This window comes from Anguilla anguilla, chromosome 2, assembly GCF_013347855.1.
Source record: "Anguilla anguilla isolate fAngAng1 chromosome 2, fAngAng1.pri, whole genome shotgun sequence".
NCBI lineage: Eukaryota > Metazoa > Chordata > Actinopteri > Anguilliformes > Anguillidae > Anguilla > Anguilla anguilla.
Window position 1 is genome coordinate 8,734,297 of NC_049202.1, and position 27,742 is coordinate 8,762,038.

Here is a 27,742-nt window from a genome sequence, read left to right on the forward strand (position 1 = left end):
GATCATTAACAGCCTACACAGAGCTCCATGGGAGCATAAACCTTCAGCATTACACTATATTATATTACAGGCATTTAGCAGACCCTCTTATCCACAGTGACTTCCACTGATTTTTTTTATTTTTTACATAGTATCCATTTATACAGCTGCATATATACTGACACAATTCATGTTAAGTACCTTTCTCAAGCGTAGTCTCAATTGCAGTGTCCTTCCTGAGAATCATACCTTTAGTTGACAAGCCTAGTTCCTTAATCATGATAGAACGTCCAACAGTCTATTACCTGATCAAATGTGGCTCGCTAGAACACTGATAACCGATCCAGTCTTGGTAAAACGCCAATCTCCCATTATCCATGTGTACATACATTTCTTATATGCTGTAGGATATTTCCTACTGGTACAAAATGATGTTGAGAACAGCAGTCAGTTTTAAGTTGTGAATAGTGCCATTTGCAAAACTGGTTGTCACAAAATGTAACAAAAATGGACTTTTGTTTCTGAAGGGAAAAAAAAATCAATTCAAACAATTTTGTAGAAAAAAAGCAGACCATTATTCAAGACTGCTTAAATATTGTTGTGCAGAGTGAATCTGCAAGTAATGCATTACAGGTGACATTCGTTCACCATCACAAAACAAGCCCCACTGTGTCCCTCCCTCGCCCCCCCCCCCCCCCCCCCTTACAGGATAGTAACTGATTGACCATGCCAGTGATTTTCCACAACATAATCCAAATAATTAGCTCTTAGCTCCAGAACTAAATGCGCAAATCATTTCAGTGTAATCAATTCAAAGCCGTAATGAAAGTCATTTGGGGGAACCCCCCCCCAACCCTCCACCCAGTGCTATATTGAGGGTTGATACCCCACCCCCCTCCTTATGGCTAGGGGGATTTGTTTGATCTCAGTCAATCAGAGGATCACAGATACCGATAGTCTTTTAGCCCCTCGCTAGTCAATATTCCCCATTAAAGTTAATGGGAAATGAGCGCAATTACTCCCCATCATTAATTACAGCTCTCTGCTCCACACAGCCTCAAATAGGGTACAAAATGCTCCCCTCGTCTCACAACGCCACCGAGGAACAGATCCTCTGAGTCAAACAACCGCAAGGAGTTTAAAATCACAATGAAAAACGCCATCCAGGAAGCCAGAACAGAAAGGTTACGATCATTTATTTTTAGGGTGCAGAGCAATATCATTTCACAGGCGACAAAACCACAAAAAAGATCTGTCAGACAGCTATTCTGAATCTAAACTGGTTCCCAAGAGGCTGAAGATGCCCCATAATTTGTTCTTTTTAAGTCATGTTTTTTTAAATGTATTTTATTGAATGTGTTTTATTCCTCCGATATATTGCTCAGTTGAAAATGTTTAATTGTATTGAGCTCTAGTCGGCTGCATCTATGTGCAATTCACCCTCTGTGGTCCTGATGGCAGTGCTAAGAATAGTTTTGTGCCTTTACCCAGAATGCTCTGACAATGAGAACAACCTGTCAAAAGTTCAAATTTCATAAACGCCCCAGGGCAGCCATACTGAATGTATGGCTTGGGACTAGGAATCCTAGAGGTCCCAAATCCAATGTTTTACGAATTCAGTAAGAGACAGACAGACTGGACCTCAAGGGGAATTTAAAATTGGCTGTATGCCTCAACAGAAGCTGAGAAAGATCTTTGTCAGGCGTAGCTAGAGGTACACGTTATTTTGAAAGAGCTGAAAATGACATTTGCAGATGGAATTATTTTTGCAGCATTGAACTTTCAGGAACATTTAACAGTGTGCTAGCAGTATTCTTCATCCGGTCTCGTACACCACAGGTACCAGTGCAATTAATAGATGTGAGTGCATTACATCCTGTACACGTTTTAGGTGTTGAAAAGCATTTTTAAATTACACTGCAGCATTGTCCAGTGCAACAGTGCTACACTTGGTCACTCTTGCTTAATGCCTTTTCCAAAAGGTGCATCAAATGGGAATATTTCAGATTCAATTGGGAGGAGACAGAACTCTCGATATTAAGAACAGTGAGTATCAGGTGGACATAAGGAATCAGTCATTAGAAATGGATTCAGAGGGAACATCACTGCTGGGTTGGACGGGACATCACTGCTGGGTTGGAGGTCATTTCACGGCTGGGTTGGAGGAAACATCACTGCTGGGTCAGAGACCACCATCTTGACTCTCCTCACCAAGTGCAAATTCTGGCAGAAGAACCACACAGAGGCGGTGCGACTCAAACACCCTTTCACGGGGGGGAGGGGTTGGACGGTCCCCTGCTTAGCCAGTACCGTGTAATTATCCCGCTCAGTGGAAATGGCTTCAGTCAGAGAACAGGCCCCAGGAGGCTCGTGCAGTAAAACAATTCATTTCACTGCCACCATTTAAGGGCATTTTTAACAGCTCACTCCTGGTCACCTCCGCTGTGTACTTTGAGGTTTCTATCTGCCCATTATAACCCATTAAGAGGCCATAATATGGTACTTAAGAGCTCGCCAAGAACAAACACACTTGGGCTATATATAGCTAACACTCTTTGCTTTTTTTCCCTTCGCCGTTAATTGTGGAGCCTAATCACCACCTCGCTTCTTCTTTTTTCCCGCTGCGGGCAAAACAAAAAAAAACAAAAATGTTTGTGTGAAAACAGCTGTTGGCTTCCGGAGGGCTCCGCCGCTGGCTGTTTAAGGCATTAGGTGCCGACACTTTCATGCAAAGTGGCGAAGACGAAAAAACAAGGAGAACGAGAAGATCGAGAAAAACAACATAAAACGAGACAACTGTCAAGGGTAACAACCACGCATCCTAATGAAAGAATTTGGAAACGGTAGTCTGCTGTGAAATACTAATATTAATACACACTCACACACACACACAGACATACTCTCATACATACACACACCACTTGCAAATTGGAGTGTTACTAAAAATTTAATCTTGGAACATCAACAAAGGAGGAGACTGAATATAAACAGTTGCTGGCTGAATTAACACACATCTGACAGTCTATGTGCGCTCCTCATTAATACGAATGCGCAACAGCAGCGAAGCTAACTGTCGTCACGGCTCAAGTTTAAATCTCAACTGAATTTACTGAAGTGCTGCGTGAAAAAAACGGCGACATTTCATGATAGGGACTCGTTGCCAAACCCCACACGAGAGAGGGCTAAATTTACTAGCCCCCAAGGTCAGATCTACTTCCCCCCTGTCTTGGTACTGAAAACTGCAGCAGATAAAAATCTTCTTGAAGAAATATGAAGGGTATCAATGTCCACAGCTACATCCTGCCAATTCCAACGAAAGATATCAATGTTCAGGCACTGAGCAAAAACAATGAAGAAATCAGCCAGGATAGATTATTTTAGCCATATAACTTTATGCTTTTTATGACGTAAAAAATAAAACACCAGACACCAAAAAGGCTCTTGGTGATTCTGAGACAGTTATCTCCAAACTTAAACAGCACATTTCTCCTCATACAGTTTTGCAACAGGTATCCCCTTTCTGAATGAGCTCCCAGAACTTTAACAAGTTAAAAAAAAAAGCAGAGGGAGGGAATACCGATCAGCCGAAGCCGAAGAATACCATCGGTATGATGACCCTGATGACCGTTTTTTGCTCCGCGAACTTTACCTTCACCCTAAAAAACCTGCAACGGTTTGAAAGCGATCTTTGAGTCGCGTTTGCTCCCGTTATGAGGACAGGCCGGGGGTGCCTCCGGAACACGGTCACTCACCGATTTTAACCTCATTAACCAGAAAACAGTTTTTTTTTCCTCAGAGTCAACATGTCTGTGGGCAACATTCAAATCCATTCGAAACTGGTTCAGAAGTCAGACATTAAGGGTATGAAAAAATCTTCTGATTAATCAGGAAAAAAATCATATTTCAAAAAAGAAATGTAGGTGGACAACATTCGCATCCTCTGCTACTAGATCAGACATTGAGGGTTAGAAAATTATGCATCTTCTGATTAATCAGGAAAAGCGATATTTCTGCCAGTAGCCGCGCCGCGAATGATGCATTTGAGAACCGGCGTAACACTGAACACAGTCAACATATCTGCTGCCGTGGTAACAGCACTCCACAACCAGATGTCTGCAACAGAACTGTTTATGCGTTTTATTTCACTCTGAATGGGGCTAGTAAGCCAAGACACATTTATACAACATATTGTTAAATAATCACATCAGCGGATACGCCATATGGCATACTAATAAAGGCACTTTACATTTCTGATACAAGAAGAGTGCCAGATTAACAGTGCTGTTTGTGTTTGTAAAGCAGGCTACTGTTTGCCTCATCCTGAAGGCAGCAGTCAATCGCGCGCGCGGTGGAGGGCGGAGTCACACCCGCAACTGGGCACGGGACAAACCGACCGCGACGGAGATCGGCAGGCACCGTCTCTTTAAATCACTCAGCGGGTGAACTGCCTTCCCATCTGCCCCTCTGCCGCACTGCTGGTGAAAAACCGTGTGTGTGTGTGCGTGTCTGTGAATATGGGTGTGTTTGTGTGTGTGTGTGTGTGTGCAAATGTGTGTGTGTGTGCGTCCGTGAATATGGGTGTGTTTGTGTGTGTGTGTGTGTGTGCAAATGTGTATGTGTGTGCGTCTGTGAATATGGGTGTTTGTGTGTCCGTGTGTGTGCAAATGTGTACGTGTGTGTGTGCACATGCTCGTGTTTGAGCTCAGATGAAGTGAAACAGTTTCAGTATGCCCGATTCACTTACACATCTTCATTAATTAATACAGTTTCCTTAAACAAAATAAATAAATAAATACACCAGCAGATGCAGCGGATCCATCATTAAATTTGTACGGGACGTTCTGAGCCTCAAGGCCCTGAAAGCGAGGCTCTGAACGCAGGATGAATGCAGGAGCAGGGCCCGCGTTCATCAAACGCCGAAAAGGCAGCGGAGCCGGGCCAGGCCGGGCCGGGCCGGGCCGGGGAGGGAGAGAGCGCGCCCCTGCATTCCAAACTCAGGCTCCCCGCTTTATTCTCATTCCCTACGGTAAACCTCGGGACCGTCCGTCATATTTGGGGAAGCGGCGAGGGGCGCTTCGGCTGTCGCAGAATCGCAGCGGTTCCCACGGTGACGGGACCCGACGCGTTTCGGCGTGAAGAGGCTCCTCCTCGACAGTGCCAGCGGAAACCAGAGACGGGGGGGTGGGGGGGGGGGGGGGGGGGGGAGGAGAACTGTGAAATACGACTGCTGGCCGTATCAGTGCCGAAACTGGACCGCCGGGACCCCGTGGGAACTGGCCGGGTGCGCAATGCTGACCCTCTTTTCGGGGACACAAGTGAGAAGCGGGTGGGGTTTGCGCCAGTTTCATGATCTAGTTAAGATGAACACGACCCTTCACTGGCCGTGGCTCTCTGGGTCGCCGGGGGGTTCGAGGAGACAGGCGAGGCCAGCCAACACTGCCACCCTCGCTAAATTTAATTCAGGCATTTGGAAAAGACTCTTACACAGCTTAGGGCTTATGTTGTGTTTCGCGGTCCTTGCTGCGAACCGAATTTCCTTCAGGACCTTAAAGTAGAAGTTTGAGTCGAAGTTTTAGTGCTCCATATAAAACATACGATCAGCAAATAAAAATATCTGCGCGGCGCACAATAGCAGCATTCACGTTTAGGAGTTCAGCAGATGATCTTATCCAGAGCAACTTATAACTTCCACTTTTCATCCGTTTACACAGCTAGGATGTGCTCCAGAGGCACATGAGGTTCACCGTCTTCGCTCAAGGGCAGGATGGCAATGCCTCGTCCGCCGGGGGAGCCGAACCCGCAACCTCTGAGTGACGGGCCCAGCTCTCCGGGCCGGGCCGGGCCGTTCCGCCACGCCGCCCCGCGCGTCGGGTTCTGAGGCGACGGGCCGACCCGAGACACTCTCCACCTGAACAGATGCAGCCCACAGCAAGACTCCCCAAAGCCACAGGAGGAAGGAAAAAAAAAAAAAAACCTGAGACAGGAAAAAAAAAAACAAAAAAACAACAAAAACCACAGCGGCAGCAGAATTCCAAATGAGCCGCTGCTTTTTATAGAGCTCCTCCCACCCCCTCGTAGAGGAACTTTCCAGAACCCCTATCCTTCCCCTGCTTCGGTTTTTGACAGTACACACAATGGCTGCGATTCAAATTAGAGCTCAATTTTGATTAACAAGTAGAAGCAACAATTCAGTGTTGCTTTCCCTCCCCCCCCCCACACACTTCCCAAACATGGGTGGCCTGATTCAGCATTCACTCAACAAATTGAGCTTGTGAGGAACTGAGTGCAGAAAGTGAAAGCTAAGGACAAGTGTTGATTGAACACAGACTGATGACTTGCATCCTTGCAGCCCCCTTGCAGCCCCCTTGCAGTGACTTTAGTGCGTTAGCGTCGGCTAACACCTCATTTAAAGCCGGTTTGGGGGCTGGCTCCATCATCCGGTTTTAATGGCCGCACCAGATTTCTGATTTTCTCTGCACCGTGATCAAAGACCGAAGATTTCTCGGTGCGAAAATCCATTTTACAGCCCAAACCGAATTACGGACTTGAGGCAGAAGCCTAAAAATGTGGTACGAATGAGAAAAAGCCAAGCCGATTAATAAAACATTTTCGGGAGCCTTCTGAAAAAAAGAAAAGAAAAAAGAAGCTTCAACTTTTCCAGGAAGAAAAAAAACTGTCATCCAACGCATCTCTCCCACTGCAGAGTTGTGTGAAACTCTTCAAACCTCCACCTTAGACTGCATTCTTGGGACGGTTTTTCATTTTTTATTCTTCTTTTCCCACAGCTTCAAAATAAAAAAGATGCAGGATTTGCGCTCTTGCTGGAGTACACAACGTAAGACCTTGAAAACCGGTTTCTACCGAGTCCGTTTTATTTCTCACACTCTTCCTCGCTTCTTTCACCTGGTTTCTGAACATAATGCATATACGCACGAGAGGCATAAACAAATCCGGTCATACGGCAGTTTGACTTTCAAATGCATTCCTTTATGTGTTATTTTATGCATTATGCATATATTTCTATTTTTGGGGCTGCCTAGCAAACGCATTCACGGTCTGAACATAGCAAAGTTCGTAAAATAAAAACAAAATGACTCATTCATGGAGGTGAAATTCCTCTCAGTGCTGACCAACAGGAGGTCAGGTCTGGAGGTCTGTACGAAAAAGGAGAGCTGTGATTCATTCAATAAGAAAAGCGGTTATCCAATCAGCACAAAGCGTAATACCTTAATTTTCAATGCAGCAAACTAACAAGGTCAAAAGGTCATTTCCAGGCGAAGGGTCCGGGGCAGCAGGTTAGGGAGACCGAAAAAATCCTCGCACTCAGTAACTCATCTGCACCCGTGACTCCCAGCCGTAGTCAGAAGTTTCCGGAACAGATTCAGGACCGCCAGGTACATCACTCGCGGCGAAGATTAGCGCTTCAGCCGAACAAGCCGTCTGGGAGGGCAGGGATTTTCTCTTTACGACCGAAACAGCTGGAGCTCTTTAACGCAGCCGAACACCAGAGCGCAGTGTCATCACACCCCCTTCCGGTCCCCCCCCACCCTCCCCCCAGAGACGCATTCCGTGTCGGCGCTCCGAGTCCATCGGACGGCGGATCCTTCCGGGGCTTTTCCGCATTAGCGCTCCCGGTGCACTCTGGGGCCCCAGCGGCCCTCCCGGGTCTCAGAAGGCGGCTTTGCTTCCAATCGATAGCGGCAACGCCGCGCCTGCGAAGATGTTTTTCGTTACTTCAGCGTTCGGCTAATTCAGGGCCTCCCCCCTTGAAGCCCACTCACAACGCAATTAATTTTCATCATTGTTTCCCTGCCGCGGGCTTCCACAATGTCACGTGGCGAAAAAGAAAAGTTTTTTTTTATTTTTTTAACACCGTAATCACAGCGTGGGCCAGATGGCTCAGTCCGATTGTGCTGTTAAAGACGAACATAAACCTGCTGGTATGTGTTGAATAAGCAGAGTTTTGGGGTGCGCGGAGGGAGACACCCAAACGCCTCCAGACTGGCGCAGCTCGCGCTGAACAATCCTGGACGGACGGCGCAGCGTTTCCGGAAGGATCCGTTCAGGGTGTGGGGGGGTCAGGCCAGGAGGCCTCCATCTGCAGCATGCTGCTGGCTCTCCAGCCCGGATGTGCTGAATCACCAGTTCTCATAACACTTTAACCTTCGCTCGCTCTCGCTCTCGCTCTCTCTCTCTCCTCTCTCTCTCTCTCTCGGTCTCTCTCTTTCACACTCTGTCCTCTCTCACTCACTCTCTCTCTTTCTCTGACTCTCACTCTCTCTGTTTCTCTCTGTCCCTCTCTTTCCCTCTCTTTCTCTGTCGCTGTCTCTCTCTATACCCTCCTCATTCCTCCCTCATAAGAATGCGAGTGTAAATAATGGGGAGAGGAGGTGGGGGGGGGGGGGGGGTCTGCAGGGAATATTCTAGGCAGGCCCATTTCAACTCAGTCAAGTCAATGAATTCAAATTCAATCATATTCACATTTATTAATTTACAATTTTTTATAAGTACAAATCAACTAAATTTCAATCAATTTCCTGAACTGGCTGAATTAAAAAAGCCTTTATTGTCTTTAAAAATATAAACATAACCGAGGATTTTTGCTCCCAGTCTCGGCTTAAAACACAAAAACAACAAACACACACGCAGGTCAAACAAACAACACTACAAATAAACAACACTACAACACGACACTGGCCCCCAGCAGGCGGGGAGGGAGAGGGTTAAAGGCGGGACCGTCACCTGCGTGGTGTCACCTGCACTGGGCGTTCAGGATGGACGAGCGACCTGACACCCAGGAGCCGGTGCTGTGCGCAGAGGAAACGGGGGCTAAATAAAGGCCAGGTCCCCCCCCCCCCATGCAGGCAGGCAGCCGAAACTCGATCCTTCACCCTTATTTTCCCCTGCACTCCCCCCTGCCCCCCCCCCCGCCCCCGTCCCCGCTGAAGGACCTCTACAGCTTCAGGGTTCAGCGGCGGCGGTTCACCCTGAACCGACAAAAAATACGCCCCCCCGCTACGCCCCATGTTCAGAGCGGCCTGTGCGTTTCTGAGCTGCTCCTTGAAGTCTGAGCGGAAAATAATCGAACGGAATCCAATTTCCGGGGACGTTCGTACGCGGTCCTAAATCTGACACGCGTCTGACCGACCAGATGAGATTTTTCTCCTTTCTCTTGACAGAGATATCAAACATACCTGGCGCCTGTGAAAACATTGTGTGAACAGCTGTCCTCGTATGATGGGATTTGTAGGCTTTCTAGTGCCCCAGCTGGAGCACAGAGGGCATGTGCACCAAGCATATTGGAACAGGCTCGGACAATTTGAGCTTATCTTCCACATGCATGGATATGTATGTGTGTGTGTGTGCGTGTCTGTAAGTGTGTGTGAGTGCTGTATGTGCGCGCGCGAGCGAGTGACCTTCCATCTAACACTATGCTGAGGTGTTGACAGCCCTGATAGGCGTCCAGCGACAGTCAGGCTTTTAAAAACACATCCAGAGCGACAGGAACCCAGGAAACCTTTTCCGACCTTTCGCGCCGCGCGACGCCTTGGCGGGAAGGTGCCGACCGCCGTCGGTAAAGGTCAGGAGTGTGGAGGACGCCGGAGGGCACCGGAGCGGGAGCAGAGGCGCTACGGCGGGCTCGGAGCTGCCAGCTCTAACGGGAACAAATCGGGACAGCTCTCAGAAGTGCTGAGGTTTTCGGACAGAGAGAGGAACAGAGAACACGGTGTCTCTCCGCGTTTCAGAGTCCTGGATCTGAGCTCAGAATAACTTCAAACAAAAAAAAAAAAAAATTGACTGACTTCTCAGGTGTGGCTGACAAAGCAATTTAGGCTGTTAAAATGTCCAGTCGAGTACTGCAAAACAATCCAAAAAGGTAAATTTATAGGAAACAGGACATCCCCCTTATTAGGGTAACAGTGGCTTTGGATCCGGTATGTGTCATGGCCAGAATCACAACAGACCATAATATTCCATATTTTGCAATCAAATGCCTTTAGAGTGTGAGTAATTGTGTTCATGCCTTTTGTTGTGTTGTGTTCATGCCCTTTGTTTCCCAGTATCCGTCGAATGGAAGCTGGTCTTGGATGTTTTTTCTTTTCAGAAGACTTGTGTTAATGTTGAGGGACAGCCTGCAGTGCATTTAATAGCGTTTTAGTTCTTCAGAAAGAAATGTATGAATATGAATTTTAAAAAGACATATGGAATCAGTGCTTGGAACCTTGTTGTGAAAATTAGGTCAGTTTTTAAACTGAAGGCCTTAAAATCACAAGGCCTATATGAGCGCAAATAGCTTCAGAAAGTTAAAGTCTGTGGGAAATCATGCTGTATTGATCAACAATTCTATAATTATCTTTGCTTCAGCAATTAAGAAACTTGGAAAAAGCCTTTAGCCACCACCCCCAGCCAATTAAAATCTCTATTGTTCCAAGAACACAAATTTTAAGGCTTGCTGAATACACGGAAAATTACCGAAAATGTAGTCGCTAGCATGCCAGTGACTTAAAGCCTAAACCTTTACTAGAAACTTCACAGTTGATCCATTCTGACTAAAAGTTTAAAAGTAGAATAAGACCATTCAAACCAATCGTATGCACTCTCAAATGACCACTTATTCACATGCAAACACACACACAGTCGCTCAGATAAAATGACCGAAACATTTTAAGAAGCGCACAGGAGAGCTGAAAGAGGGGTCGAATTCCTTGGTTCTTCACCTGCCATGATTACATGCACAGTGAAGCAAGCCTCATTAAATGAGCCATAAACTATAATGTTTCCCATCACTTTTAATGGGAGCTAGTATATCACCAAAACGTGCAACACATCTGACAATTCTTGTGCTCGGGACAGAAGAATTTCCAGCATCTTCCACAGACACAGACTAAAGACCCACCTCTTCAGACTGTAGCATGACTCCCCCCCCCTTCCATCCCCTCCCCTCCCCGTAGTACTCTTATCCAATCAAATTCATTCACACGTTTTACAAACACTAATTGGGTGTTTGGCTGCGTGTTTAACAGTCCGCCTCATGGTTCTAAGGTTGCCATAGTTCATTGACTGGCGCTGGTCTGGGAATGTTGTTATCCATGGTCTGGCAATGCCGCCGTCTCGTAACTCCGCTGGACGCACTTAATGGTCTAGAAAGGCGCATCAGCTAAATGAACAGACAGCAATGCAATATGTCACTGACAGACCTTGAAAGACCTTTGTGTCCCAGTCAGTCTGTACAAGATGCTCCACTTGATAAATGGTTAAGTGAAAAAAAAATAAATAAATAAATAAAAAAAAAAACTGTGACCTGCTATCTGCCGCCTGCTCGTTCTCTCTTACACCACACTGGGTGATCCCCAACAAATCTGCTAGAGGTGGATCACAAATGGAGGATATCATCGAGATCAGAGATTTCAAATCACCATGTCAGCTGGTTTCCGATTGGCTAAAGAGTCCATTCACCTTGATTCTAAGGTCTAAACTGGCAGCTGATTTGGGCAAAAACCAACAGGAAGCTTGAGGTCCCTATTCAGTTCTCTACTCCAGAAGTCCAGAAGGGTTCCTTTTAAAATTTAGAGCTTCCTTTAGACACCTGATCAGCCCGGGGGTTTAAAAAAAGGGGCGGGGCCTGCATAGCCACTGAAACGGAGCTGCAGATGGTGGGAGACGGAGAGCGTCATTTTCCGCCAGAAACCGCACCACTGCAGCGCCCCTTTTAAAGCCTTCCGATGCTGACCGGAATGTTCCGCGGCCCTCACAACAATCCTTTTCACTGTGGCCTCCGTTTTCCCCATTAAACTCAGGGAAAATATGCAGACCTCCCGCTTTATCTCCTTCCCAGTACGAGAGTGGGGGGGGGGGGGGGGGGGGGGGGGGAGGAAAAAAAACTGAGGAACGTTGCAAACAACAAAAGACGCATTCAGCAAATGAATTGGCGCTACCAGCCTTGCCGTTGCCCCAGAAATAGATCCCGGGCGGTCTTAAAAAGGATTTCTCCGTCACCCGCAGAGTGGGGACGTCAAAAAAACCTGTCAATGAAAGCAGGACTCCAGGAAAGGAGAAAATAATTAGCCGGAGTGCTTCTGCGGGCGGCGACGGAAACGGGAAATCGGCCGCGAGGCGGTCCGAATCCCCGGCGGTGGCGGTGGCGGCGGCGGCGGCGGCGGCTCGCTCGGGCGGGAGAATTAACCGTTTGCGTTCAGCGTCGCATGCCGCTCGTCCGTCGGGGCGGACCGGGTGCCGGGGAGAACCTCGAACGCTAACGAGCGAGTTGACGAACCTGTTCAGGTACAGCAACCCAAGAGAACAAATGGAAGCATTTTCCTGTCCAGTTCTTTCGGCCTAAGCGTACGTTTGAATTCAAGCAGCGCTCGTTACTGTTCACCAACCGCCGCATTGGGCCCTGCTTCTGTAGCGGTATTCCACAGCATCTGGGGCCAGACCTGGGTCAAATACTTTTGGGTTGAAAATATTCAAATATTTAAAAAAAATAAATAGATTGCGAGTCACTATCATTCTCAAAAGAAGCATCTATTTTCACCAATAATCAGGATCTGCAGGAGTGTTTTTAGCCGGAATACACAGAGTTAAAATATGAAAAGAACAGAACAGAGAAATGTGACCCGGGTCAGGGCTGGAGCCAAGCGCTCCTCGGTCTCCTGTCAGACCACTCAGCCCACACTCACACTCTAGAGGCCTCACATACTTCAGCTCAGGGCTGTGGAAACTGCTGGAAGGGGGGTGGGTGTTACGCTTTAATATGTCCTCAGTCAAACCAGAAACCCACCAATCAGGTTCCACACAGCATGAGCGGCACAGCTCTCAGTGACTTTAGCTTTAACCTCCAGAACATATCTAATATTAATTTAGTCACAACTGCCATTCCGGAGCATTGCTATAAATAAATCCCTTGTGCAGCCATAAACACACTGTTAAAACCAACAGAAAAATGCCTCCCATCTCTACTGCTGTGGACCCTTCTTTTAAAAAAAATTCCATTAAAGTAATCATGGGACAGAGATAATGCTTTCTAACATGGAAAGTGATACGATCAGCTTACTGTTTCCCTTCGAAGACATGGATGCAAGTGGCCTTGGCCGTCATACATTTTAAAAGCAGAATTCGATTAAGAGCCAGACTTGTGCCGACACATGGGGTGGGGGGGGGGGGGGGGGGGGGATTGGGGAATGTTGTGTCCATTTCTGGATTTCATGGCAACTTAATAATTTAATTAACCCAATCACATGTATGACCTGACATGACAGCAGATAACTATTTTTGTGTACCAATAGCAAACACTGTTACCATGGCCTGATCTACCAGAGAACTGCCGTTGGTGAATAATGCTAATTAGCTAATTGAGCCGGGGGCTAATTGGTGGAAAAGAAAACCTGCATAAATTCTCGTTTTCCTGGAAGGGAACAGCCCACACCAGACAGCGTGCCTGTAAACTACTACTACGTGACAGAGAACAAAATGTCAGCTTTTATTCACTTTTATGACTTCATGGCATACAATCCCATTTTTCATACGTCCTCCTTTACTTTTTTATCTATTTTTTTTGCGTTTCTGTGCGTCTTGCTGACAGTCGCATCCCATTTCTCACTGAGACATCGCGTGCCCTGGACGCATGCGGGAGATCAATCTTCTGCAGTCCCACGTCAGCTAAAAAAAACATCCGCACTGTGACGGACCCTCCATCACCACAAAGCCTCATTCAACTTAATTACAACCTGTCACCCCACAGCACTAAGAAAACGTCTCTACGTCACCAAAGAGCTAATTATATAAATCCCACAGGGTTTGAAAGGTAGAAAGACAAAGATTCTCAAATAGGAGAGGCCGGGCTTTTGCTGGATGTGGCTGCATGTTAAATTCAGAGTGGGTGGAGCATGTTAAATTCAGAGTGGGTGGAGCATGTTAAATTCAGAGTGGGAGGAGCATGTTGAATTCAGAGTGGGTGGAGCATGTTGAATTCAGAGCGGGTGGAGCATGTTAAATTCAGAGTGGGTGGAGCATGTTAAATTCAGAGTGGGAGGAGCATGTTGAATTCAGAGTGGGAGGAGCATGTTGAATTCAGAGTGGGTGGAGCATGTTAAATTCAGAGTGGGTAGTGTTAACTGCATTACTTGCCTTCCCTTCTCTAAGTGCCCCTGCTCCAGCTGCAGGTGTCTGCTCTGACTGCCACTCAGAGTTGATAACAAAGCCTCTTCAGCCTGAAAAAGTCTGAAGATGTGTCTGTGCAGAGCGGAGACGTACAAATTGCCATATCGATCGCCGGCGATGATGCCAATGAGTTCTTTCTGACGACGTGGAAATTGTTCCCCTCTTTCTCTTATTACTTCAGTTAACTGGTAAAATCCATACCCATTCTTTTCATAGCAGCCACGCGAAGGCTCAATTAAAGAAAAAAAAACCCTTGCGTGAGTCTGACTTGGGTCTTTATTAAAGACCAGTGCCGGAATAAGCTTCTCAGCTCGGATCCCTGGCCTACAGGGAGCAGTAGATTCTCCTCAGATTTTCTCCATATTGAAGTAGGAGTGTATAAACAGGCCTGCATCACATAATCATTCAAAAGAGTTTTCAGTATTTCCAATAATACTTAATAATTATTTGACCCAGGTCTGGCGTTAACAGATATGTAGAGCTTCCATTAAATATCCACTAATGTACTTAGTTACAGTACATTATAACCCTACGATAAAAAGGGTCGCTGTCACCCCAGCCTGTTTGTCCACAGATGCATTCTGGAAGTTGAAGTTTTCACTACGCTAGTGGGACTCCTGGCTTTGTGTTCGGCCGATATTAAGCCTTAACAAACTTCAGGACAAATGAGAAATCCCCACATACAAATGAAGCAAGGCTGTAATAATTTTTTTTTCTATGGCTGGACATAAAGATCTAATCACGGACAAGTGGGACACATTTTTTTTATTAATTAAAAAGAGAACGACTTGCCACACTTATACCAGCAGGGCAGCCACCTGTTTATTTCATCCAGAGGCGAAAAAACATCCGAGGGTCCAAAGCTGGCACCAATTACCGACCCGATTCGCTTCGTATGCCACCCCTGAAATAAAACAACTGATGCAAAAAAAAAAGAAAAAACACAGAAAAGAGAGGCCTGCTGAAATAGAACAGAAGAAAAAAATAACAAGCCCCTTGTTTCTGGATCGTTAGACGAGACTTCACCAGGAGCAACGATCGCCATGGCGACGGCGGTGGCGGCACGCCGAGTTTTAAAAAAAAAAATCCGGTGGGACAAAAAAAAAAAAAATTATGATTTGAGGCGGTTAAAGACTCACTGATGTCGGACATCAAAAGAAAGGGAACAGAGACAGAGACAGAGAGAGAGAGAGAGAGAGAGAGAGAGGGGGGGACACGGCGACGAAGGGAAAGCGCCGAAGCGCCCGCTAACGCCTGTCCTCGCAGCAGGTCTCCTGTGATCTCACGCCCGCCTCCAAATTGAGGGTGTCTGGGCGGGAGGGAAGCCAGCCCGCCAGCCAAACAGACCCATTAGCGCCGCGCTAGGCTAATGGGCAGCACAGAGCCCTGCGGCCCCAGGGGAGGGGCCAGAGGTCATCCTGCCCCCCCCCCCCCCCCCCCCCCCCCCCCCCCCCAACATCGTGATGTACGTCCAGCACGTTCGGTTACTGGATGTATGATATTAAATTATGTAAATCTGACAATTTTGCTTTAAACGGGTAGGAAGATCTGTGATTAAAGTATAATGCAAGTACAATGTAAGAGGCATGAACAAATGTGGCAGGGCACTGTGGGACCACGGCTGTTCTGTACTGCACCACAGCATCAGAAACAAACCCCGGTCACAAACTGGCAACCACCTGTTGTTAAAAAGCAAAGAAGCTGGAAGTATCACATGTATCTATCTGGTGGTGCCTAAAGGATCTGCACTTTAAAACTCTGGCGAGGTTCTGCCGTGACTGTAAAACAAAACAAACAAAATGAATGAAGAATGAGTCAGTGGAACAACCGAAGCCTCTGTGGCATTTCAAGCAAAACACAAGCGAGAGACTTAGAGAGGCAAGGGAGGCCTCCAGGCATTCAAACTCCGGGGGATAAACAACCTGAACCATTAAACCAACCGTAACAGCGCAACACCCCTCCGCCGCGCGGCTGAGCTCGCGGCAAGGCAACTCCCAACCGACGGAAAGGGAATTTTCACGCGCGCAAAATTCCGCGAGGGCTCCGGTTTAAAATTCCGAGAATTCCGAGGGATTCTGGAACAATCGGCAAACAGGAAACCACAGGATTCAGCGGCATGCACATTCACCACTGAAGGCATTCGACATTCACCGTAGAGGGCCACAGAGGGCATTCATCGCAGATGGCCTTCACCACTCAGGGCCACATTCACCACAAACCCTTCTCTGTCCCCACCGGCAGCAGAATGAAGGGGTACAGGTGATGGGCCGACACCGATTTTGGTGGGGGCACACAAACGGTCAGCTGGTGATGTGGTATTTCACAAACTGGCACAGGTCTGTGATCCCCCCCCCCCTTGATTTCTCCACTCTCCTGTCCCCCCTCAGCTCCAGCTGCAGATAAAGCCTCGATCACAGCCTACACTTCCTTAGGATGCAAAAGATTAAAACACAAAGACTCCAGAGAAAATGTTTCCTTTCTGCCATCACACCCCCCCCCCCCCACACACCCCCTCACTTCCCTCTAGCCCCCTCCCCCTTATCTTGGACGGCGCTTTTCTCTTCGGCAATTAGCAAGTTCTGGGTTGCCGTGGGAACCTTCTCATACTCGGTTGTAGCGCGATGGAAGGATTGGGGGGGGGGGGGGGTTTGCGGAGCTGTGAGCTTCAGCGTGGCGTGGCTTCCAAAATGCAGCAGCACTGTGGCTTTACCCCCCCCCCCCCCCCCATAGCTCCCCCAAGACGTGTGACACTGATTACAGCCGAGATCAACAGCACTGTTCAGACAGGACACTAGGGGAAGTTCTGCTTGCTACACTGTAAGACCTCAGCACCCCCCACTATAACAGACCTTAACATGGGCTAATATGGGATTCCAAGTCCCAGGCTGGGGGGGTGGGGGTGGGGGAAGAGTGGCATGAACTGTCAGGTGATGGACACAAATTCAGGAAGTGATCAATTAACACGGTGTGCTTCCAAACCCACTGCATTTGAGAGCTCCCAAAGGTCAGCGAAGGTCACAAGCGGCCTGGTCAAGATCACAGTAGCAAAGTTATGACCCTGACAACTGAGGCCCAGTAGGGAAATTTCCTTGCGGGAAATTTGCACACTCCCTGACCCTGAAAATTAGCACATTACCCCCCCGGGGACAGAGCACAAGCTGGCGCTGCTGTTAAACATTTCCCAACGCCACCCTGGCCTCGAACCTGTGTTTACACTTTACCCACAGCGTTTGTTCAGCATTAGATCACACTCTGGTATAACGGGGTATCTTCAGCCCAGTTAACAAGGGGACCCCCACTATCCTTGTCTCCCATGGAATATGGCTGCATTCCTGCCTCTCCACCCCCCCCCCCCCCCATGCACTTGCCCCCCATCAAAATGGCTCCCTTTTCCCCTTTTACCTTTTAAGGTGGGTAAGATGACAAACGTGATCAGAATGTTCTTCACTGAACATTCTAATGCTGATGTAACAATCACTACTGGAAACTGAAAGCAGTGGAGTTCTAGACAGACTTCCTTTAAGACTGAAGTACAGGCTGTTCATTCAAAAGCAGCTTTAGCTTCTCTTCATTCATTGCTACAGGATTTCAGTGATGCCTAAAATAAGCCTTCTTTCCACTTCTACCAAAATACTGACTCGGCAAACCCAAAAGCTTAACACACCAAACAGCTTAAAATCTCACTTCATTTTAAAAAGTGAGCTTTGCAAAAAATCAAAAAATAAACCTCTAAACTGTAAAAAGACCAGAAGTAAACTTCCAAATACATCTCCGACCCAAAAAATGAGCATGTACATTACTATAACTGCACCAGAACTTAATCTCCACAAGCAGTTTTCCTAACACTTGAAAAATACCATTAGAAAATCTGAAAAGAGAGATACGTTCAGGAGTTTGAAGGATTTAAGAATGAGTGGGGTACAGCTCCTTTCATAGCCTATGGCCCGCGTTTGCTGGGAGGAAGGAAACAGGAAGTAACAGGGATCCAGGGTGAGTATTATGGGATGTCGGTGGCGGGCACTGAGGGGGCAGAAACAATATGGCCCCCTGCACGTGCTCTCAGAGAGGAAAACCACGCAGGCAAAAACCTGATTAATGCATTCGCCCCTAGTCGGAATGGGTGACATGACCAGCAGGCAGAGAACGAACGGCCCAACTGCTGCAGATGCAAGCAGACAGTGGAGTATAATGGTGATGGATACAGTATAACAGACAGTGGAGTATAATGGTGAGGGACACAGTATAGCAGACAGTGGAGTATAATGGTGAGGGACACAGTATAGCAGACAGTGGAGTATAATGGTGAGGGACACAGTATAGCAGACAGTGGAGTATAATGGTGAGGGACACAGTATAGCAGACAGTGGAGTATAATGGTCAGGGACACAGTATAGCAGACAGTGGAGTATAATGGTCAGGGACACAGTATAGCAGACAGTGGAGTATAATGGTCAGGGACACAGTATAGCAGACAGAGGAGTATAATGGTGAGGGGCACAGTATAGCAGACAGTGGAGTATAATGGTGAGGGGCACAGTATAGCAGACAGACGAGTATAATGGTGAAGGACACAGTATAGCAGACAGTGGAGTATAATGGTGAGGGACACAGTATAGCAGACAGTGGAGTATAATGGTGAGGGGCACAGTATAGCAGACAGACGAGTATAATGGTGAGGGACACAGTATAGCACAGTGGAGTATAATGGTGAGGGACGCAGTGACTCGTTGCCATTGTACTCTTGAGCAACAGTAGTTAACTGAGCCGCTGGAGTAAAACAAACATTCAGCCTTAGGAAAGGACACAGTGTACATCGTCACTCCGCCAAAGATCTTGGCACCAAACCACTGCAGCTTCACTCACATACGGTTTGATTAGAGGCTTTATAACCATCTTCTGTAAGTCGCTGTAGCGCCAGATTAATGGTTAATTGTAACGTAAACAGTGAATTGTACTTTGAGCAGAGAAAAGAAGATGCGGTACATATTCTGGACTATGAGTGCACGTTGCGCATTTGTAAACAAAATGTTCAAACGGCTAGTCAGAAAGGTCAGAATCAAATAATAATTTTAGAATCTTTAATTTGTAAGATTTTGGTATTACTTGGACAAAGAAAACTCCTGCAGACCTCGAAGGTTGAAAGTATTAAGAAGAACGATCTTATTTTCATGTCTAACGTGTGAGGAAGCTTGGCAAGCCACGCCCATACGGAAACAGCAGAAGCAGAATCCACTGGAAACGCTCGCGCTGCGGCTTGCAAGACCAAACAGGCCGGAGGATCTCCAGCGAGTCGATTCAGCTGGAAAATAAATCATGGATGAGAAAGAGGCACCAGGCATGGGGCCAGAGTTATGCAACTCCGCACCAGCTAGCGTTCAAATCCGGGGGGGGTGGGAGGGGGGCAGATGTTCCGTTCGGCCAACGCTACACCCCGGCCAGATCTCTCCATTCTGCAGCCACGAGGCGCCCGGTTCTCCTCTCCCTGTGTGGACTCCTTCCCCTTATGCCCGTCTGCACTGGCGCCCCCCCCAGTGGAGGGGAACAAACTGCCCGCAGCGGTCAGGACAGCACAATCATTGGCCACATTCCAACACAGACTGAAGACCCAGCCATCCCAGCCCCACCCCCTAACACTCCCACCTTTTGAACTAATTTAGGTCACGGTATTTTTATGGTTTTAGGTCATAATTTTTTTATGATTTCATGTTTCTGTTCTTTGGACTTGTCACAAATGTGGTTTGCATTTATGCAGAACTTGTACTTGGTGAGGATCTGTTCCAGAGTGTAGATGGGCCCCATGGTCTGGCATCTGTGAAGACAACTGTTACAGCACTACCCCAATGTGTGAATGGGTATCCAGTCCAATTATCAGTGGCCATCCAATAAAAACGCAGCTGAATAAACAGATCAGGCCAGGTACGTTATCCTGAACAGGGTGCCTGGAAAGCCGGGGGTCTCAAATCCTGGTCCTTTTGGGTCACAGCATGTGTTGGTTTTTGTTTTTTACTTTAAAATCAGCAACCAATTAAAACCCAATTAACCAGGTGAGGCGAATTACCAGTGCAATCTGCTCGCTTCATAGGCCAATTTAGTGCTGAGTAACAACGAAAACCAGCGGAAGACCCTGAGGCTCTCCAGGGATTGGAGTTAAGAACCACAGTGTTAAACCAACACATGAAATAAATAAACACAAGGACTCATCCTCCCTCTATCCAGGAAGTCAGGAGAGCTAATCGGCTGGGATTCTCTACAAAAATAAATCGTAGAGTGGAAGGGGTGGGGGGGAGGGGGGTTGGGGGGGGCGCATCTGTTTTTCTTGAGTTTGGCAGTGCACTGAAGAGCTTAAGCGAAAGATTGAAAAGCCCCCCCCTTGGGTCTTTTTGGAACTTTATCAACCAGAAACAAGAGCAACCAAGTGAGAAGCCAAAGTCAGCCTGATCTGGAACATTGCAAAGGATTGCATCGTGGGAAAAAAAAAAAACAAAGAAAAAACTTGGACTGGATTTACCCAAAAAGTAAGAGCGATGATTGTTATACAAATATTATAAATTCTCAGCATTATTAAATCATCTCAAAGGAGGAGTGCAAATCTAGGATCAGGAGTTTCATATCTTTATGCTAACCTGGTCTATTATGAGCTAGAAAGACAAATCTGAAGTCAGGACTCCTACTCTGGACATACTTATTAACTCCAGGCTGGTATTCATCAAGCATCTCACAGTAGGAGCGCTGATCTAGGATCAGATGCTATGGGGTCACATCCCAACATCATCCATTATGAGCTAAAAGGCAAAACTGATCCCAGATCAGTATACCCCAGCACCTTATAGCCGAGGGCCAACGTGGAGAACTCAATGACAACGTGAAGAACCAAAATTAAATGTCGCTGCCATTGCACACCTCTGGCAACCTTACAACACACGTGCATGCGCTATGTTACCATGGCCGCAAGCAGGAAGGAAATGTTTGACAAACAGCACCTGCCTCTGAGGTCACATTCTGGCCTGGTCCTGGATGCAGAAATTGTTCCCCTCATTTCGGGTGAGCGAAGACCATTCTGGAAAAATTGTGCGCTCCCCCATGTGAAAAACAGTATACTAAGCACGCTTGATATAAAAATGATTTATACTTAAGTAGTCCAAAGTATAAAATAGTATACATCAGGTATACTGCAGAGTACCATTGTTTAGTATGGGCATGCACTGAAACGAATGCCGTCTTCATAACTTCATGCCATGTCATTTAAACATCAGGAATAGACAGCACACACAAGAACGATCCTTCATTTTCATCCCTTATTCATAGCCTACAGAAGCAGGTCGACATTTGTTCTGCCAGCTGCACAGTACTGCCTGTCCGGAGAAGTAAACAAACATCTCTAGAAAACAGGACCTCTAAGAAAGAAAGCAAGATTATAGGCCAAAAAGAATGTGGCGCCCCTTCCAAGAATGTGTGCTTTGGGGACAGCACCAGAAAAGAACAGCGGTAAAAACCTCAACAAACTGAAAGAAACTTCTCTAAAGAACAACACAGCAGAGAAACAAGGTCCTTTTCCTCCCGAAAAGGCAAAAAATCAACTCCAAACAAGGGGCGTGGTGTGGTGTAAGGGTTCGGAGGAAAAGAGCTTATAACCTAAAGGTTGCAGGTTCGATACCTAGGAAGGACACTGCCACTGTACCCTGGAGCCAGGTGCTTAACCTGAATTGCTTCAGTAAAGCATCCAGCCGTATAAATGGATTTACAGTGCAATACTGAGCTGTGTAAGTCGGTCTGGATAAAAAAACATCTGCTAAATTCCTGTAATGTAACAAGCTGACATTAAAAATAACATCCTTTCTAGGATTTAAAAAATCCTGTCTCTATAGGAAGTAAGGACATCGGATTCCTGTCTTCAGCGAGCCAAAAACACTTAAAAAAAAAAAAAAAAACTCAGGAGGACAGAAAAAAACCCTTGCGGCGATATTTTTTCATACCTGCTAGGATGTGAAACAGTGGCTGGTGTATAAATTTGCAGGAAAACTCGGGGGGAAAGGCTAATGAAGATCAGATGTGTGGAGGAAGAGCAGCACAATCATCAGGTTACTGACACTCTTCCAGCTGCAATAACCAGCAGGTGCAACAACTACCGAGCAGCAAGGAATAAGGGAGAGGAAGTCCTCCAGCGATCCCTGTGTTTCACCCTCTTTTTTTTTTTTTTTCTACCAGGAAGTACAGCAGAAGTCAAACAAAGACTAGTAGGTTTCTTCCTAGGAAAAATTTAATAAAGCTAAGACAAACGTGATATCACTTTGCTGGTATTAAAAAGTATCAGAGAGTGGCCTAAGTTTGTAACAGAAGAAATAACAATGCTGATGCCGATTGGTATCTGCAGTAAGTATCCACCATCACTCACTGTGTTGTTCTATTGGTTGCTATCAATGTACTCCACAATTGGTGGAGCTCACCTCTGGTTTCCGCCAGTAAGGTGATGTCATCACTGTCTTATCACCATTATAGACAGCCTGGTTTCTAACAGGAAGTAAGAGAGAGGAAATTCACCAGAGACCCACGAGTTTCTTCCATGAATAGAGGAGAGGAAGTCCACACCACTTCCTGGAGGAAGAGCTGTGAACTTCTCTGTTCGGTGCAGAAACAGGTATGGCGCACCTCACGGCCTAAAAATACAACCCTCTAAACCAAGCAGGTGAACAGGGCCCGCAGCTGTGTGTTTACGTTTTGGCGGGAACGTTGTGTCCACATCCCAGAAGAGACACCAGCTGCTCTAGTTCCTTTTGCCCTTCATATACAGGCTGCAGCCACACCCGAGATGGTGAAAAACTTCAACAGCAGAGCAGCTTTTACAGTGTTGTCAATAAAAAGTCATTTTAAAACTAACTAATGGTCATAGCCTTAACGCATTCAGGCTTCTACTCTGCCTGTATACTTACACACACATACACTTCTCAGAAGTTACAGGCCCAGCTAAATTAAATCCCTCTGCAAACATTTGCTTCAGTCAGCAATTTTACCTCAACGCTTGTTCCTACACGGGCTCAAATAAACAATTATGAGATTAATTGACAACACTGATAAACAGACTAATCATATTAGCCAGAACATATGTCACTGTGAAATAAGCTCCCTTTCATATTCCACAGTGACAGTGACAGTGTCAGAAGCCAATGAATGTGTCAGTAAGAGTTTTGTTGTGGTAACTCTGTGATGTGATGTGATGTGTGTGTGTGTGTGTGGGTGTGGGTGTGGGTGTGGGTGTGGGTGTGGGGCTAAAAAGGACTCAGAGCATCATATAAGCACTTGCTACAACAGCCACACTCCCAAAAGTGGAAGTTAATGCCAAAATTCACAGAAAGCAGAAGGAAAAGCATGGGTCACCAAAGCATCTGCTTAAAGAATCTAATCCTCCTCTCAGCATTCGACCCTGGATGGATGCCTAGCACTGAAGCCAGACAGGCACTGTAATTCACACAGGCAATATCACCGTCCATTACCAAAAAGCCATCTCATGTGCTTCTACTTAAAAGCAAAACAAACAAACAAACAAAACCAAACAAAAACCAAGGCAAACAAAACATTCCACATGGACATTTTGAGCTGGCAATGTCAAAAACAGCTCAGCGGGTACATTAGGCACAGAAACTATATTTTTTTATTTTGCGTAATGTTTCTAGGGAAACGAAACGGCAAAAAAACAAGCAATTTAAGACTGACATAAACAGCCTTCAGGTTTTTTTTATGAACTCCACATGAACTTCATTTCTTATTTATTTATTTTTTTTAAATCCAAGAAACGCATTCTCATCTCAAATCACACAAACTCCGTCAGTGAATGCGAGAAGGCGGCATCACGCCTTCCCTTGAAAGTTGCTGTCATCTCAGCTGACAAAGGCTGACAGTAGAGAGTTGCCGCCGCAGTCTCTGATTCCCCTGCAGGCACGTCCCAGAGAAAAATAAATCTGAAAAACGCTCCTTTTCACCACCGTTTCTGCAGCCGTCAAAGTCTAAGCCGAGCTCGACTCTGAACGCGGGTTCGCTCCCAGCGGCACGCTGGCTCACAAAAGACAAATAAAACTTTACCCTCCAACTCAGGAGAAGTCCCAATTTATAATATACACAAATAATAAAGAAAAAAATGAGACAATAATGAGACAATCAAAGTCGCTTTGGAAATCTGTTTTCTTTTCATCCCAATATTACGGGAAACAAAACGCAGCTGTGAGTAAACAAGACGAAAGAGTGAAGACTAAGCACCTTTAATTATCACACACGCCCCCTTCCAAAAAAAAAAAAAACAGAAGGCAGAAGGAAACCAAACAATTGGGCCAAAACAGGATGAACTCTGGAGCTGTTTGTTCGCTGTCCAAGCGCAAAGGGCGGCAGTCTGACAATCTGACCAGAGTTTCAGTCCCAACGCTTCCTTTGTCAGCACGGGTTCGAAACAATGGCCAGCGTTTGACCCTACATTTCGCTCCTAACTTCATCGACGGGATGAGCCTTGCGCAGTCACAAGAACTTACCCCTGCAGGACAGCTTTTCACCAAGGGGAACGTCCCTGAAAGTCCAAAATCCCACACGCGAGACCAACAGGTAATACTGGCCAGCAGGGTCTGGCTTAAGCAGGACATGCTTGTGCAAATCACATTAAGAGTACGCTGATGGTTTCCCTCCTGTCATGTACAACGTGAACCATAAAACGGAAGGCCTGAAACCGCATATCTCCATCGGCTAAACTCACGCGAACTCTGCCGAGGCTGCAACTTAGTATCCCACATCTATACATTTGCACCAGAGGGGGGAATTCATATTGCACCTAGGTTGTTAAATATCAATTGCTGTCATTTCCTACCATTGACCAGTATCCCCCATAGCTAAGTTTTTAAGCAGATTGAAGCGCCAGGAGCGAGTCTGGAAGCGTACAAACGCTTTAAAATATCCCTGTACACTGATCTTACGGTGCGCAACAGTAGAGAAGGTCAGTGTTCTTAACGCGTTTCTAACTGGGCTCAGCAACGGCTAAGTAAATTTATGCTTCATCTTTTCATTATGAGCACAGAGACCAGCCATCACTTAAGCTTCAAAGATCTCAGGCACCTAAATAAATCCACTGGCATCCATTTATTGATTTAAATGTACAACACAATATTATTACTTATTGCAACAGCATTTTATATTTGTCAAAGTTGGTTTATTAATTTTTAGTGGGATCAATCTCATCCTCAGTGCAGTTCCCGGTCCACGGTCGACATCTCAGCGCACCGAAGTTATCGGACATTTGTCTGTACTGATTAGAGAACCTATTTCTTAAACTGGAGAGCTGTTCGTGGTTGTGTATTGAAACAAACTTTCTTGCTATTAGTAAAAGGCCTGAAAAACTACAGAATACGGTTTCTTTACACAACATGTTGAAAAACTCTGCTCTGTTTTGGTTCGTGTATTGGTGAACAGTCAACCAATTCACATAGGTAGTTACAATGTACGTAGCCTACTCCGTGGTATTTAAAGCGATTCGGCTACAGCGTGTCTCCAAGAGTAAAACTGTAGCGCGTTGTAACTAATCCTCAAACAAACAGCAACGGGGACTGTCCTGCGTCTAGGCTGGCGACAAGCCCGTGTTTCAGACGACAATAACAAGCCGCTTATGGTCTGTATTATTCACGTGTCAGGACGTGCTGGATCGGAGATAACTTGCAGCACATTTCCCCAGACGAAATCAGGCAATACCAACACCTACTAACCACACGAGTAACGAGTCTAACTTAAGTTGTTAGCTACGTATATACAGCTTTGCGCCGTTTGTGCTTCTTGCTCACATTCCAGTATGAAATGTGAACGGGGCCTGGTGCGTTATTGACATCCACTTTTCCTTTAAGACCATAAAGGCATTAGAGAGGATACAGCTGCTAGCAGCAGGAACGTAGCTAGATGGCAAGCTGGCTGGCTAACATGTAACAAAGCCTAGCTGACTGCATAGCCGCGTAACGTGCAAAATTGCTGCCAATTATCTAATAGTACACGACACCACACAACAGGACCCCGTGGACGCGTTATGCTTTGCAAAACTGCGTCTGCTGTTGTCATCCATGATTGTTGGTAATGGTTAATTTGTGAATACACCACCCTTCGCCGCCCAGCCTGGCCAGTTTGAGCATTAGCTAGCTAGCATAACCATTTTGCTCCAAGTAACAACCTCGCTAGGCTATGTCACGCCATTTGGACAGTTCACGCGCTTTATTTAGGCATTTAGATCACTGGTTCTGTTTATAGTGTTTGTGATATTTCTGCGTGTTTGCTTTGCTTCTGTGAAGTCCCAAACGTTTCAAAATACAGGGCTCTATTTACCTTGTAGACATCACCGTAGGTCCCGCTTCCAATCCTTTGAATCAACTCGAAATCCTCTTGCGGATTACGTCTTGAGAGGTCGAAACTGGAATTCATCGTTAGAATCCCGGTTTCTGAATCCAGTCGGTGCTTTTGTATGGACACAGTTTACACTAATAAGAAGAAACAAACAAATAAACATACAGCGTCAGGGGGAAAACAATCTCTGCCTGACTTCAGTGTAACTTTAACATGGCTTCCACTGCGCAACACGCGTGCGCCGTGGCGGTGAGAGGGGAGAATGCCTGGAATGAGAAGAGTCTGGGATGGACGGAAGGAAAAGTGGACAGGCGGGCGGACACAGCCATTAAACTTGTTACACTCGTCGGGAAAACTTGTCAAAAAACAGAGATCGACATATGAAGAATAATAAACAATATAAAACCCCAGTGTCAAATGTCATTTTTAGTATATATAGCCTATACACTTATTTGTGGGTAGCTTTTGCGTTGTTTATTGAAATTAGAGGCCTACCCTATTGTGAACAGAAATTTTGAAGACAGGACACATTTTATGCATTGGACTACTCGTATAATTATTATATTATTATAGCCGTAAAGCTGAAAGTGTATGTGTCATTTGATTCGGACTATACTGCATTTACCACGTACTCACAGCCTTAATTCAGGTCAAACATGTATCCCTTTGTTTCTCACGTGAGAGGACTCGTTGGACCTTGAGAGACAATAGAAGGATGCAGTAAGCGGTACTATTTGAACAGTCCCGACGCATCTCGTCTGCTTCACGAGTGCAAACAGGTGTTTGCCTTGTCCCCGTACAGTTTTGGGTTAAAACTCACCGTTGCATTCTGTTTAACAGAAATGAATAGGCAAAGTTAGTCTGTCTAAGGTCATAGACAGTCTGGGCTGAAATCCCAGTTATCTGGCCCAGATTTGGCTATATTCCAGTAATCTGTTGACACTTTGGTGACGCATTGGCTGTATTTTCATGGATCACATAGCCCAGTTGCGGGGAAAACAGTCTCAAATTACACGAAGGACACACTGGTTAAAAAAATTAAAGTGGCATATAATATTTTCTATAATGTTTTATATCAAAGATTTTGGAGATAAAATGTTAGTTTATACACGGTTGTCATGTTGTAGAGCAAGAATAGTTTTTTTTTATTTTTTTATATACATTGATGAAACGGAATGATTGTTTATAAGTAAGATGCAGCAGGAACGGCCTTATTCTGATATGTATAAACATGCTCAGGACCACATAT

General features: G+C 46.1%; 1 protein-coding gene across 9 annotated transcripts in view; it reads right to left on the bottom strand.

The window, feature by feature from the left end:
- map4k3b (mitogen-activated protein kinase kinase kinase kinase 3b) overlaps positions 1–26,755 on the bottom strand; it is an 82,920-nt gene extending 56,165 nt beyond the window's left edge. For 6 of the 9 annotated variants that reach the window (XM_035404157.1, XM_035404155.1, XM_035404150.1 and 3 more), the window contains exon 1: positions 26,476–26,754. In XM_035404157.1, the coding sequence (XP_035260048.1) occupies positions 26,476–26,571 (96 nt within the window). In that variant the 5' untranslated portion in view covers positions 26,572–26,754. Of the gene's footprint in view, positions 1–26,475 lie in introns of all 9 variants that reach the window. The other 3 variants (XM_035404156.1, XM_035404154.1, XM_035404151.1) reach the window with 2 other exon arrangements.
- Positions 26,756–27,742: the final 987 nt, after the last annotated feature.